This window comes from Pristis pectinata, chromosome 13 (genome assembly GCF_009764475.1).
Source record: "Pristis pectinata isolate sPriPec2 chromosome 13, sPriPec2.1.pri, whole genome shotgun sequence".
Classification (NCBI taxonomy): Eukaryota; Metazoa; Chordata; class Chondrichthyes; order Rhinopristiformes; family Pristidae; genus Pristis; species Pristis pectinata.
In genome coordinates, this window is record NC_067417.1 from 40,920,565 (window position 1) to 40,936,123 (window position 15,559).

Genomic DNA, 15,559 nt, shown 5'->3' on the forward strand with positions numbered 1-15,559 from the left:
TACATGCACGATGCTAATTGATAGATTTTTTAGTAACTTGTTCCTGTTACATTTGGGTTTGAACTTTAGTTCACACCAATTATTTTCAGAGTTTCAAAGATACTGATTCTTGCTGGCATTCATGTCCGCAAATATCCTTTTCACATGTGAGACTATTAAGCCTCTATAGGGGTGGTGCTTGAGGCTAGGATTACCTGAAAACTCAATCCTGCCTTTAGCCAACACCTAGGTACCAATGCATCTCCCACCAGCAGCACTTAAAGAACTCAGCAGTAAGCCATGCTGAATCCCAAGTCTGCAGTGGACAACTGCAGCAATCTAATCAATGTTTGCAGGGCAACAACAAGGCAGCACCCCTTCAGAATTGCACTGAAGTGTCTGATTCAGCAGGGATAGTAAATGCAACTGCAGAAACTCTGGAGGGCAATGGATAACAAGTTGAGCAAGTGTCCTCTCTGAAGGCCCAGTAGTAAGTTACAGCACTTCTATCCAAGTGTAGAGTCAGGGAATCATCAGTTTTGGCTTCTCTTCCTGCACCTGCAAGCGGCCTTTCTGGTCTTCCTGAAGCATCCTATTTCTCATTGTCACGGTGGCTTCCCCACCACCATCCAGGAACGCGGAATCAGTTTCTGCATGTAATTAATGGCTCGCACATTTTCCTCTCAATCTTCCCCTGCAACTCCACCACTACCTCCAATTTGTCAGACTGCTTTTGCCCTACTGAATACTGGTAGGCTTCTCTCTTTTCTGCCCACCACAAGCTTTGGTTCCAAGCCAATGGCTATAATCTGCTCCCTTGGCACTTTCTGAGACTGAACCAGACCCTATGCACACTTGGTATCATATTTGGCTTCAAGGTGAGCTTCCAATCACATTTCCATGTCATTGGAGAGACTGTCTAGTTCTACACTTGTTCTGTACCTGCCTCACCTCGTCAGCTACTGGAACTCTCATCCAGGTATACATTACCTCTGCTATCTATTCCAACTCACCTGCAGCCTTCCTCCCTTGTTCAAAGCTGGAGGTCAGGCAAAGCTCTGCCACCTGTGTCCCATAAAGCTGTGGTTCACATTCCGCTCCGGACCCTGGAGTGGGCAACAGTGGGTAGTGCAGCAGGCTCAGAGCTCCAGCTACCACGTTTCAATTCTGACTTGCAGTGCTGTCAGTGTGGAGCTTACAAATTCTCCCTCTAACTGCGTGGGCTTCCTCAAGTGCACCTGTTTCCACCCGTACCCCAAAGATCTGCTGGTTGACAGGTCAATTGGCCAGGGTGAACACCCATTGACTGGAGATTTAGAGGGAGTTGATGGGCATGTGAGAGAGTTACAGAAAAATTACTGGGAGAATGGGATTAATAGGTTGCTTTGAGAGCCAACACAGACTTGATGGGCTGGATGGCTGCCTTATATGTTGCTACATAATATGTGAAAGTACGAAATGTGCATAGAGCACAAGCTCTGGGTGGATACTATGGGGTGGTGCTGAAGGAGTACTGTGTTGTCAAAGGGATCACCTTTCAGGCACAACATTAAACTAAGCTTTCTTCCGTCCTCTCAGGTGGACATGAGAGAACCCGCAACGTTACTTTATAAAACTTATGGTGCTAAATATTTCATTTTTTAATTACTTCTTCTGAGTACTTGAGGATCTTGTGCAGTGGACAAGTGCTCTTGGTGTGTAGGCTCCTGCAAGGGTAATAGGAGAGAACTCATTTTCTCACAGTATGTTACATACTTACCTAAACATTGTTTTGAAGGGAAGCCATAGATATGATAACGTTGTATATTATTATAAACATTTGGCAAAATGGTTATTTCATAGTTAACCTCATCGATTGTGTCAACTTCCAGAGCTAACTGGTGTCAGGATGAGGGGTTAGTATGCAATGTGCTCTTGAAGATAAAGAACATCACTTAGTGTACAGTAACAAAACAGACCCATGAAAATTATTCTGCAAACACACTAGGGTTTTTTTAATACAAAGGTGACAATGAAAGAGGTACACTTAATATGCACACACTTCAGCTGTCTGCCCCAGGGCAGCAGATGGCTTCTGTGCATTGTTATAGAACATACACGAGTAGATCTCGCAAACAACAACTCTTCATCAACTAACGGTGAACAAATCTGGAAGTGTAAGGTGGGACCCTGGGTCTGTGCCTAAAGCATACAAACACCACATAACTATCCAGTTGGGTCCCAATATGGTAGGATGGTTTCCACAAGTCAGATGTTCTAAAATACATTATAAAATACAGAGACTCGCTTTGCACCTTGTTACAACCCAGACAGAAGCACCAAATTGTATTTAGCTTATACCCGTTATTTAGTTAGAATTAAAAGAGCTGATATTCCATCTTCACGCTTTGGGTGGGGAGCCCAGACCCTCAACGCGAGTCCAGGTGTGTGCTGTACATGACTGTCTCCACCCCGTAACAGATGGGGAGTCATGCACAGTGCACACCCTGGCCTCCACAGCAAGGTGAGACTACCCTCAGGGAGGGCACAGCCAGAAGCAACCTCTTCCTTTCCAAACCCTTTACCTCAGTGCCACCCTTTTCTGCAAAAGATGATACATATTTACAACCAGCATGTGTGCAGACACACACCCGCACGCACACACACACAGACACACACACACACACTATATAATTTAAAAAACAACTAAATTACATGACAACAGTTGAACTGTCCAAAAGAGAGGAGATTCTCTTTCGAGTTTGGCTTTATCTTAAAGGAAAGGGCTTTCTCACAGAGTGGGATCTGCAGTATCCTGTCCCTGATATTTACATTTTTTGACCGGGCAGTGTCAAATTTATTCACAGGGTCTGCACTACTGTCAAAGCACGCACTGTCATTTGATAGCCCACTGTTCTCAGCAATTTGATCGATCAAGTGCTTTGGACTTTCCAGACCTGTGCCTTCACATTTCTTGAGCGACTGCAGTTTTCCCTTTGCTAAGTCAGTGTTGGGCTGCGTGGGCACAGTGGGTCCGGCGACTTTGCCATCTAGGGCGGCCGGACATCGGTGAGGACGTGGGCAAGGGGGTGGCTTCTCGATGCTGATGTCGGTGACGTGGACTGGTGCTCTGAGGACACCTTTGCTGGTGCTGTTGTTGTTGCTTTCGTTCATCAGGTTGATAGGCCTGTTTCCAAAGTAATGTGAAAGCTGCTCGGATTTCCCGGCCCATCTGCTGCAACAGAGCGGTCCCACTGAACCTCTGACTTCCACCGAGGAGCTCCTAACCTCGCCCGTACGCTGACAGTTCCACATCTCATGAAACAGTTTGCTGCCAGCACCCTGTTTGCTGCCAGCGCCCTGTTTGCTGCCCTTCTTGGGACATCCCGACATGACAATGCTGTTAGCCTCATGACCAACACTGCTGCACGGAGCTTCCTTCACACTCAGCCGCGGTGCGGTCTTGACCTCCACTTGATCCTCCTCCTCCTCTTCATCTTCTTCACTTATCTGCTGAAGGACAGACACATTCTTTGGCATGACAGACGTTTCCAGCGAAGATCGGAGGAGGATTCTCATCGGCGATGGGCCGTCTTCCGCGCTACTTGCGAGTTTCACAATATCTTTTGCGTTACTGGTCTTGGTCTTTTCCGCGTCCTTTTGCGCGGCTTCCAGGCATTTTGCAGGTCCCTTTGAGTTTGCAGAGTGCTTTATCGAAAACCCATTGTGTATTTCACCCAAGGGGCTGCTGTCAGTGGTATCTCCAAAGCTACCAACTGGCGCTGACAGAGATGGCCTGAAAGAGAGAGAGAACATCATCTGAGATGATTTAATGTAAATAATACAGTAGTACAAGTCATGCACCCAATGAAATACGTCGTACCTGAAACACTTCAACCAGAACACTTAACAAGGAGAAGTATTTCCCTCGTCTGTAATAGTGTTTCCAGTTTGGTTAAATTTGGTAGTTCAATCAGTGAGCTTGCCTGCAATGGGGAACGGAAACCTTTTCCATTTAGGATACCAACAGTGCGAGATAAACTTATCTCACCTTCAGCCTTGTGGAGAAACATTCCCCAGTCCTTAAAGGTCAGGCAAATACCTCCAATACCCAATGCCTCTCTACATTCAACAACCATCTGTATGTTTATTTGCAGCTGAACTCTGGTATTGATCAATGTCTATTGGTAACGTAGCTGAGATTGGCCATTTTATTTCATATGATTCTCACAGCACTCTGCTTGGCTTAAATTCCAACCCAAGTGGCTTGGTGAAAGAACAGGCATTCCACCAGCTCTTGGTTTCCAACTACCTTGGATAAGTGACAAATCTCATAGGTTTAGAGATCAAATGTGACTGCGGCCGTTTAGTTCACTCAAGCTAATGATTTTTATTATTGGTTAGTTTGATAATTGCATCTGGATTGGAAACACTTATCATCGCAGAGATGTACACTGGCATCAAGTAATGCACCCTTGCTGACGTGTTCAGCATTGTATGATCAGAGAGCTAGGCTCCAGGTTTGAAGAAATGATAGAACTCCCAAACATCAACATGGATACTTGGACTTACCCTAGTTAGGGTTATCCAAGCCATGTTCTGTGAGCCACACAATGATAAAAGCCAGGCAACCTGGATCTAGTTCTGCTGCATTGGTGGATATATGAACTGGGAGGTTTGAAAAGAACACAGTTTTCTTATGTGTGGATAAGTCCTACATCAGAACACCAAGACCGGTTAGAGAAGCAACTGAGTTATCTGCAATTCAACAGGAACCTAGATTTACGCTGTAGAAGGGTTCTTGAGGTGTGACGGTAAACAACAGCACTGCCCCCCTAGACAGAATGCTTCCACTTCACGGAGGGAGTCTGGCTCCTTGGGCCAAGTTGCTTAACTAGGGAGCCAGGTACCTCAACATTTAAGCAGCAGTGGATGAGCACTTGAATCACCAAGGCATTGTAGGCTACAGACCAGGGGCTGGTAAATGGGATTAGTTTGGACATATATGATGGGCTGAAGGGCTGGTTTCTGGGCTGTATGACTCTATGGTCCACAAGGAGGAAACTGACTGCATCAGTCTGTGATTGATTTGTTTTTTTGTTGAGCAAAGGGACTTGGGGAGAAAGGCAAGTATGTGGAGTCAGGTCATAGCTCGGCCAATGACCTTACTGAATGGTATAACAGGCTCTAAGGGCTAAATGTCAACTCCTGATCTCATTAGTTCTTATTTGCCTCCTAACAGGATAACAATATTGGTAAAATATTGGTTAGCCCCGAGACCCAGCAGAATAATAAACACATTGCAGATTTTAATCCAAGTGCACAGATGTTTCAGCTGCTAATGAAGGATTTGCTCTGTGAAATCTGCGTTACCTGCACGGTACATGGGAGGACCAGTTGTAGTCCAGATTAAGGTTCCGACTCTGCGTCTGTTTCTCCTGCTTCTCTCTCAGTATCCGCTCTGCCAGCAGGAAGTAGCTGGCTGTGACGTGATTGTACTTGTCAGCTTCCAGAGCCCTGCAACAAAGCAAAGAAAAATCGCATAACTACTGGGCAAAATGGCCAAAGAGAACAGGAACTTGATCTCGCCCTTGCTCCCATTGAGAACTTTGATTCTTCTTTAGAAAAAGATCCACACCAGGTCAACAGATTTGTTTATTAAGTGGATGCATCAGTTACGTTCAAAGACTAATAGTTCCGATCCCACACTGGCACATCACAAATTCCAGTCCAATACATGCGTGTTGATGGAAGTGGTAGGCATGTCACAAAACCTTAAAAAGGTTCACTGATCTATTTTCAGGGAAGGAAGCCTGGCAGATGGGTCAGCGAGAAACAGTAGTCTCCCAGCACATTGTCACTTTTAAAATGCCCCCTGAAATCAGCTTCTCAAAACAAAAGATGCACAATATGCAAGGATTTATCATGTGCACCAACATGCCAAGAACCACATTCTTTAAAATACATTAGGGGAAACTGGTCTGTACAGATAAATTTAACTGCAATTTTATCTTCCCACACAAGTAGTTCAACCACACACAAACAATCTCCATCCTCTGACATTTTAGCCTCAGATTCCTCAACCTCTGTCTCTGTCTCTGCAGATGTTAGTCCTCTTCCTGAAATTAAGACCTGATTAAACTGCGGAAATTGCTCAGTTCTAGCCTTCCTTTCCAATCATTAGGCTTATTAAAATCAAAGCCTGACATTATCTAACACTTGATATGCATCACTGGCTCTCATGAACCTTCTTACTGTCCAGGTAATAAGACCTATTGTCTTTTATCCTTTTGACTTAAAGAAATACTGGACCCGACTCCACACGGCACATCAAGAGGACTTCCTGCATACTTGCAGTAGCAATACCGAAGTGGGCTGGGTTTCTGAGCTTCACTCTTCTCAATTTCAACAACAAAAAAAAAATACAATACCATGGAAAATTAGGGTCTAATTGCACAACCTACGCCTCTCCTTCAGGGCCCACTGTACCTCAGAAGCCTGACTGATGCCCCTCTTGTAATGCACATTCACTCGTGCATGACCTGGACCATCTGCAGGGTACTGCTGCAGAAAGCCCTGCAGAAACAGGACTTGAGGATGGGTTTGGGTTTGCAAACAGCAGAATTTTGTATGGTCAGCCAGGGATCAGCAAGGGCGAGGCTGGAGAGGTGGACTCCAGAGGGGGCGGCAGCTTGGAAGGCATTTTCTGCTGTAATGGGAGGTAAGAGCAGGACTGCGGCAGACAACGTCAGTCACACTACACTTCCAGCACAAAGCCACACCTACCCTTACCCTGAGAAACGAACTGCAGAAGCAGGGAGATATCTACATCAATGAAGCATTGTTAACATAGGGGACACTCATTTTTAAATATTAATACTTCACAGCACACCAACATCAGGGTAGGGTATTAACCATTAGACTGAGACTGGCAGAAATGTCATCGATAGGCAAGGGAGGAGATTGCTGAATCGTTGGCTAGGATCTTTGAGTCCTCCTTGTCCACAGGAATGGTACCGGAGGATTGGAGGGTGGCAAATGTTGTCCCCTTATTCAAAGAAGGTAGTAGGGATAGTCCAGGGTATTACAGACCAGTGAGCCTTATGTCTGTGGTGGGCAAGCTGTTGGAAATGATCTTTAGGGATAGGATCTATCAGCATTTAGAGACTCATGGACTGATTAGGGACAGCCAGCATGGCTTTGTGAAGGGAAGATCACGTCTCACAAGCCTGATAGGATTCTTTGAGGAGGTGACCAGGCAGATTGATGAGGGAAGTGCAGTAGATGTGGTCTACATGGATTTTAGTAAGGCGTTTGACAAGGTTCCTCATGGTAGGCTTCTTCAGAAGGCCAGAGAGCACGGGATCCAGGGAGGCTTGGCCGTGTCGATTCAGAATTGGCTTGCCTGTAGAAAGCAAAGGGTTGTGGTGGAGGAAGTGCATTCAGATTGGAGGGCTGTGACTAGTGGTGTCCCACAAGGATCGGTTCTGGGACCTCTACTTTTCGTGATATTTATTAATGACTTGGATGAGGGGGTAAAAGGGTGGGTTAGCAGGTTTGCAGACGACACAAAGGTCGGTGGTGTTGTGGATAGTGTGGAGGACTGTCAAAGATTGCAGAGGGATATTGATAGGATGCAGAGCTGGGCTGACAAGTGGCAGATGGAGTTCAATCCGGAGAAGTGTGAGGTGGTACACTTTGGAAGGACAAGCTCCAAGGCGGAGTACAAGGTTAATGGCAGGATTCTGGGTAGTGTGGAGGAGCAGAGGGATCTGGGGGTTCATATCCACAGATCACTGAAAGTTGCCTCACAGGTGGAGAGGGTAGTTAAGAAAGCTTATGGGTTGTTAGGGTGCAGAGGAGATTTACCAGGATGCTGGAGCTAGGGCTTTACTCTTTGGAGAGAAGGAGGATGAGGGGAGACATGATAGAGGTGTACAAAATGTTAAGAGGAATAGATAGAGTAGACAGCCAGCGCCTCTTTCCCAGGGCACCAATGCTCAATACAAGAGGGCATGGTTTTAAAGTAATGGATTGTTAGATAAGCATATGGAGGAATTTAAAATAAGGGGATATGTGGGAGGAATGGGTTAGATAGTCTCAGGCGTGGTTTGAAGGTCAGCACAACATGGTGGGCTGAAGGGCCTGTATTGTTCTATGGATCAGAGTATGTGGACCTTTGGAAGTCCAAACCTCAGAGAGCCGAGGACCTCAGAGCTCCGTCACTGGGTAAATTCAAAACCAAGATCAATAGGTTTTTGGCCAACAAGGGTTTGGAGATCAGGGGGAGAAATGGAATGGAGGGAGAACATCAGCCATGATCTTACTTGATGGCAATAACAATGAATAACACATTCCTATGTTACAATGTGGTATTATCTATTTTCTGAAGATGATCTCTGGGCATTGCTTCAGTTTAGCCATGCAGTCCTCTCTGGGAGCACCAGGTGGCATCATGAGCTAAAATTAGCTATGATATCATCCTCTCTTCTGGTGCAATATCTAGTAAAGATTAAATGACAAGGTCATGATTTCAGGGTAAGGAGAATAATGAATCAGAAATAAATCTTGGCTTTCTCTTTCCCTAAAAGGGATGATATCACAGTGAGAAGTTAACAGGAGTGCTTGACTATAGCTTCAGAGCTACAAAATGGAACTACTGTTACAGCAGCTGATACGGCCCAAGAGTTGATCTGACATTAGCAATCCCTTACTGTTTCTGATAGTGATGTCTTTCAATCGATGCAGATGTACATTCAGCAGCTTAATCACCACAATTCAAGCAGCAGGGAACACTTTCCAGAGTGCTCCGTGCAAATTTCCTCCCAACTCACACATAACACAAAAACAATCAATTTAAATAAGAGTACTCTCAGGGTCACCTGAAGGCCCCACAAGACACCCACATCTGACCACTGAGAAAGATACACCCTGCTTCCTCCCATTTATAGCCTAAAGCATTTACCTCATTGAAATGGTCAGCCCAATCCAAAATGCCCCACCAGTTTCCTTTATGCTCCCCTTTATTTTGAAAATTAGGCATCATCATCTAACCAAGGAGCAGATTAACACACATTCACTCCTTAAATGAGAGAAACTCGTTGAACAGTTATCTCAATGGCCCATCAGCTGAAGGCTTCATTAATCCTAAAATGAGCAATTTCACTTCAGTGTCATATTTAGGAATATATTAGCAATAATGACACGACAACCTCATTATAAAGCTCTCAGTCCGACTGCCCTGGAGCCTTGCTCCCAACCTTGCCATGGTACATTACATGCTACATTAGGGAACAAATAGGTCTGCTCAGTGTCACAAAGGAAATATTTGCCTGCATCCCAAACAGAGAAGGCAGAAAGTCTCAGCCCCAGTAGAATCCCAGGCTTCGGACTGCAGCCCCTCACTCCCGTCAGTCCAATGGGAGCACTTCCACGGAACTTGGTCAGGTGCTGAAGTCGGTAGTGCTCCAGGTCCACCCGAGCAGACAGGCTGCTACAAGGTCTGTCAGAAGTGGGTGTACAGCGAAGGGAAAAACAGCAATGCTGGCAAAACATCACAGACGAAGATTTAACCAGGAGGAAGTTTCCTGTAAATCTTCACCTGTGAAAGGTCAAAGAATGCATGCATCACGCTCAGGAAACTGCTCAAGTGGCAGGCTCTGTTCAACGGGAAACTTCCATCCATTTGGGATAGGGCACATTCTAAACTATTTCCCTTCAGTTATAAACACTCCCCACACAGATGCCTGCAAGGAAGTAAAGGATTTGATGCACTCACTCCTGTATCAGCTCCCGGTGCGCAATGTTGCCGCACTCCATGGCCTGGATAATGATTTCGTGTTCTTCCTCAGAGAGGCTCTTGTAGGATGTGAGGGGCAGGCTCAGTTTCTTGGCTGGTGAAGGGTCAATGCCTTGAAGCCACGGATGGCCTTCGATCTCTTCCAGAGATGCTCGCTTCCTCGGCTCCCTCTGCAACATCCTGGAGATCAAACTGTAACAACACAGATAACAAACCAAAACTTTACCAGCAGAAGACTACCACGATGCTCCATATTTCCTTACAACGTAGGAGGCGGCTATTCCGGCCCATCAAGTCCATGCCAGCTCACAGAGCAATCTGTTTAACCTTCCCCATAGGCTATTCTCCCCACAACTCCAACTCCCCCCAGATTCCACCACTCACCTATAGACTAGGGACAGTTTACGGTGGGCAATTAACCCACCAACCCTCACAGTCTTGGGTAAGTGGGAGTAAACTGATGCACTCAGATGATATCCACGCAGTTTCAGGGAGAACGTGCAAACTCCACACAGACAGCACGAGAGGTCAGGACTGATCCTGGGTCACTGGAGCTGTGAGACAGCAGCTCTACCAGCTGCGCCACTAATGGTTATCTGTATTCAGTGCACCCTGACTCAAGCTTATCCCCACACCCTCCCAAAGATTCAACTCCAGTTCAATGGAATGGGTTGAAAGCCTGCACTGTGTAGTCCTGCTGTAAAGAGGCTGCAGATTCAGGAACTGACTGCAAGCCACAACTGTACCCAACCCATCTCTTCAGCTGATCCTCTGCCATAAGTAAATGTTTTATAGAAACAAAACACACAATAATTTCAGGGGCTTTTGCCACGAAAGGACAACTGCTTTGTGAGCCCCCGGATCCAGGTGAAGGTGCAGCGAAGGTTCTGAGGACATCTAGTAAATGACAGGGCTGTTGCCAGATTGCTATTCCACACTTAACACCCTCTAAAATGTGGAGCAGCTTGGAGATGGGGGGGGGGGGGGGGTGTCTGGGTGCACAAGTGATCACACTATAACTTGATCCAGGTGCAACCTTACCAACTGTGCATCTGATCAGCATTTCTAAAAATATCACCCACATAACAGAAAGCCCCCCAACTCAGCAGCTCCACAGATAAACAGGGGAAAGCTCTTCAGAGGAAATAGAACTCAATGTTTGACAGCTGTCAGGGGCCTTGATCTTCCCTGGTGCCACCTTTTTAAGCATAGCTTCCTAGGTTCCTGCTGCGATAAATAATTGTAAAGACAGGAGAGGCACTTTACAGCCTCCTGTTCCACTTCAAGGAAGATCCTCATAAACAGTGTCGTGGGGAGAATCTCAAAAGGAGGGCAGAGCCTTCAAAATAAAGAGCAAAGCAAAAGTAACAGCAGCAATCCTGAAGCAGGTGAGACTCTATCTAACAGCATGAAAGAACAAAACTACCCATTTCCTGGATCCCAGTGCCCACAGTCCCAGAATCATAGAGCCAAAGAGCATGGAAATAGGCCCTTCTGCTCACCAAGCATATTGACTGCCCTCCCTGCAGTTCCCCTAATTCTGTCCTTAGTATCAGAATTAAGCACATCGAATTTCATCTTGGTGCAAACCAAATTATTTGCACAATTAAGGAATGATGGGCACATTTAATACCCTCTCACTTCCAACCGCATGTGAGGCAAGACAAAGCTTTGGTGGGGGGGGGGGCAAATCTTGATCTCAGTATCAAAGCAGCATTGCAAATTCTACCCATTCACCCTCACCATTAATAAAACCAACAGATTCACGTTGTGCCGAGCAATTGGAACTTCAGACCCACAAGCATGCACATGCACGACATTACACTGGTGTCCATCATCACAGAATTATAACCCCTGAAATTTAACCACTGCCCTCTCATTGTACAATATTGAATGTATCATACAAGATGGAAATGGGCTATGCAATGTCATAATGTATTAAATAGGAGTAATGGAAACAGTTTAACAATACATAGGATAGCATCACACTCAGTAATGTGGAGGGGCATCTTATACAGATGCAGAAATGTTATATACTTGCGCACATCAATGGAATAAGGGATCTTACATTACTTTTTTTTACATTAATCTTGTTCTGAGAACAATAATATGTTTCAAGTATTCCCTGTGGATCTCAACAATGAAGAAAATGTTGTCTGTCACTTATGCAGAAATACAGTTTTGTAAGGCTTTTAAGAGCTTTGACAGATGTCCTGGTGTTAACTCATTGACACAGTGTGCATTTCGGACAGTGCTGGAAATTGTTCGATGCATCTCTGAGGGTTAATAAGTCAGCCGGTGAATTAGTGGTGTTGTAAGGTTTACAGTTGGCAATCATTAAATATTGACCTTTTGACTGCAGTTTCCATTTGCTGATGTGCAGTGCCAGCAGCTGGACTTGCTCGAGTGGACACACAGAAGAACAAACTTCAGATGTGAACACCAGGCCCTCAGTGACACACAGGGGCCCATCCACCCAGTTAGTTTTGATTTGTCTCAGGAACACTGAAGGACAGTCTAAACCCTTCATCATTTTGCTTCCTGCTTCTTCAGAAAAGTTGGTATTTGTCCCACCTACTTCAGTAACTGTTGAATACCCAGTAACCGTCGTGGAAACGCTAACTTCTTACAACATTGCCTGGGGTTCAGCTGGTAGCGAGTTCAGGAGTAATTCCAGGAACTTGGACACACGTTCCTGACTGTGCCGCCAGTGCAGCGTCGAGAGAACACTCTGCTGTTGGACGTCCCACCTTCTAGAGGACATATTAAAGTGCCTAACCAAAATCACTGGACAGATTGGAGGGTACAACAGTGCAGCAGGTAGTGCTGCTACGTCACAGCTCCAGTGACCCAGCCTCTTGGCCTCTGGTTCTATCCATGCAGGTTTCTCACAAGCGCTCTGGTTTCCTCCCAAATCCCAAAAACTTGCTGGCCAGTAGGTTAATTGGCCGCTGTAAATTACCCCCAGGTAGGAGAGTCAGGAGGCAGTTCATGGGCATGTGAGAGGTAATAGGGAAGTAAGTGGAGGAACGGGATTGACAGGATAATTCTTAGAGCTAGCATAGACTCAATGGGCTGAATGGGCTCCTATATTGCAAGGCACGAGATGAGATCAGCACATTGCTGCTTGTGGGGGTTTGCTGTATGACAATTGCCTGTCAGATTTTCAACAATGACTACACTGGAAAGCTCTTTGGGATGATGTGTCATCACTGAAAGGTACTCCTGTGATGCGAGTCCTTTGCTTTATCAGTTTTGTGCATAAAAGTCAGAAGAGCAGAAACCTTGAGCCCACACTTTGGGTCTTTTTCTGTGGTTTTGTGGATGGCAGGGAGCTTCATGGTTCAAAGATCAATACTGCCATCAACTTCCATGTTTATCCAAATGCTGATGCTATCAGATTTAAATACTGTGATTTAAAAACCTCTTGGCCCATGAAATTAAAACAGGAAAAACCAGCAATAGGAAACACAAGGGCGAAGGGCAAGGAATTAACTTAACTGCATGGGCTGGGCTGCCTGGTCTCAAAAGTCCAATGCTGATTGCCTCCCACCAGCAATCTCATTCTCACATTATGATATTGTGCTGGGAATATCGACGTACATGGGAAATAGATGAAGAATTCACAATTAGAATGAAAGCACAAAAATATCCACCAAGTGCAATCCTTTTTCCCTTGTCATTTACTGGTCCCCTTCACATTCTTGGGTTAATCCCAAATAGTTTTGTTACTATCCATTCTTGGGATGTGGGAGTGGATGGCAAGACGAGCAGTTATTGTCCGTCCTTAACTGTCCCTGAACTGAGCAGGCAGTTGTGTGTCATTGCTGTGGTCCTAGAGCCGCAGATAAGACAGAGCACAGGTTTTCCATCCCGGAAAGGAATTTAGAGAGGCAATTGTGTTTTTGCAACAATCTGACAGTTCTGTGGTCACTATTTCTCATACTGGCTTTGGCAATAGAGGTTTATTTAATTATACCAATTTAAATTCTGCTGCTGCTGTGGTGGGATTCGAACTCATGTTTTCCGAACAATAGTCCGGGCTCCAGATACTAGTCCAGATACCGTGGTAGAATAGGCTTTCAACCCAACAAAAGGTGGTCATTACCTGTAATGCAGGTAAATATGACAACCACTTTGCGCACAGCGAGGTCCCATAGACAATAATGCTATAAAAGACCATTGGTTTCTTGGCTACTGAATATATATATTGAGCAGGACACGAGGAGAATTTCTCTGGTCCTTTCCAAATAAATGATTCAGAACCCTTTCAGATTATCTGCACGCGTCTCTAGTACATAGGCTCCACCTCACAGATGTCTGTGCCGCAGGGCCAAGGCCAACACATAGCTGTGCAATGTAGCGATTTCAGTCAGGGTACCGTGAGCATGTTGCAACTGGCCCCAGCATGTGGGGCGGGCGGGCGGACAGTGACGTTGGCCTGGGCGGGACCGTGAGGAAGAATCAGGATGTACAAGCTTGTTGCACACAGCACATTCAATATTCAGCAATCTCTGTGCTGAAACCCTCTGTGATCAACCTACACAAACATGCAGGTTTAACCAGATGAGCTGGGATTATGCAACACAGTGAATGCTGTGCAATGGAAAATGATCAGACGAGAAGCAGGACTTTTCCTAACATAATCCAGGACTGCAAAAGGCTCACAGTTGAAATCCTTCCATCCCCACCTCACAATTTCTTTGAGACTTCTGTTTACAGGCAGCACGACATAGACTCATTGATACGATCCAAGGAGAAGTGTTGTATATACCTTGTGATTCCTAAACTGCCCAAAAGATCTGCTAATTGGCAATCACATGCTGGGAATTGACCACACCTCTGCCTGCTCAGGTCTAGGGTTCCTCTGGAGGAGTGGGGAGTTGGCTTGAATCCCATACGGAAACGGCGTGATCCCAACCGATTGCTACATCCTGTCCAACGAGGACACAGATTACTCAAGAAGATCAGAATATCTGAGTTCATCTAAATTAACGACTGAAGATGGTCAAGGCTGAAACTCCCAATGACCTTGTGTCTCTTTCAATGACAGAACACAGACAATCTCTTCACAGTTCAGTGAAATTTCTCAAGGGATGGAATGTTCTTTGAAAGAGAATAATACATCCACCAACTCACCGCCCACACCAGCAAGTATTGGTGACGTCAAAATTATAAAAAGAGTACAGTTTAGTTTATTTACTGATAAAATTATGGATTTTGAACATGATTTATTTTCTGCCTGCTTTGAGATCTTTGTCTGCTGTCCGTCACTTTGCAGGCAGGTGGCCAGCTATTGAAGGTGCCCATGGGCTGAAGCAGACCCCACCCATCACCTGGGCACCAATGGAGAGCTTGAACATAGTTCAGGTCAAGCTCTTCCTTTAACTCTCTTATCTGTGCAGAAGCACATCATACCCATAGGAACAGGGTAGGTCACTCCAAACCCAGAGTCTGCTCCCCCATTCAAAGTGATCTGGCTGATCTGTACATTAAGCAGATCTAATTTGCTTTCATAAACCTTCAGTACTGCTGCTTAATAAAATTGTGCAAACATCCCTCCTTCTTCCTGATAACCACAGTGAAGATAAACAACAAATAGTGGAGTCAGACTCAAACACCTCAAATTCCCAGGACAACCCATTTACCATGTCACATTGAGGAAAGGATTAGAAAAACTGTCAGTGTTTATATACAAGACACTGGAATAAAAATTGTGCCTTGAGGTGGCAACCGACAGTGTACGGAATACAAGACACAGGCCCCGGGGATCATTCCATTGTGCTCCATCACATTCCCGTT

At 45.5% G+C, this 15,559-nt stretch overlaps 1 protein-coding gene across 1 annotated transcript in view; it reads right to left on the reverse strand.

The window, feature by feature from the left end:
* Positions 1-1,951: 1,951 nt before the first annotated feature.
* Positions 1,952-15,559, reverse strand: part of snrkb (SNF related kinase b) — a 96,359-nt gene continuing 82,751 nt past the window's right edge. The window contains exons 4-6 of the mRNA XM_052028175.1: positions 9,737-9,949; positions 5,332-5,475; positions 1,952-3,754 (exon numbers count right to left, since the gene is read on the reverse strand). Coding sequence (XP_051884135.1) covers positions 2,665-3,754; positions 5,332-5,475; positions 9,737-9,949 — 1,447 coding nt within the window. The 3' untranslated portion in view covers positions 1,952-2,664. The remainder of the gene's footprint in view (positions 3,755-5,331; positions 5,476-9,736; positions 9,950-15,559) is intronic.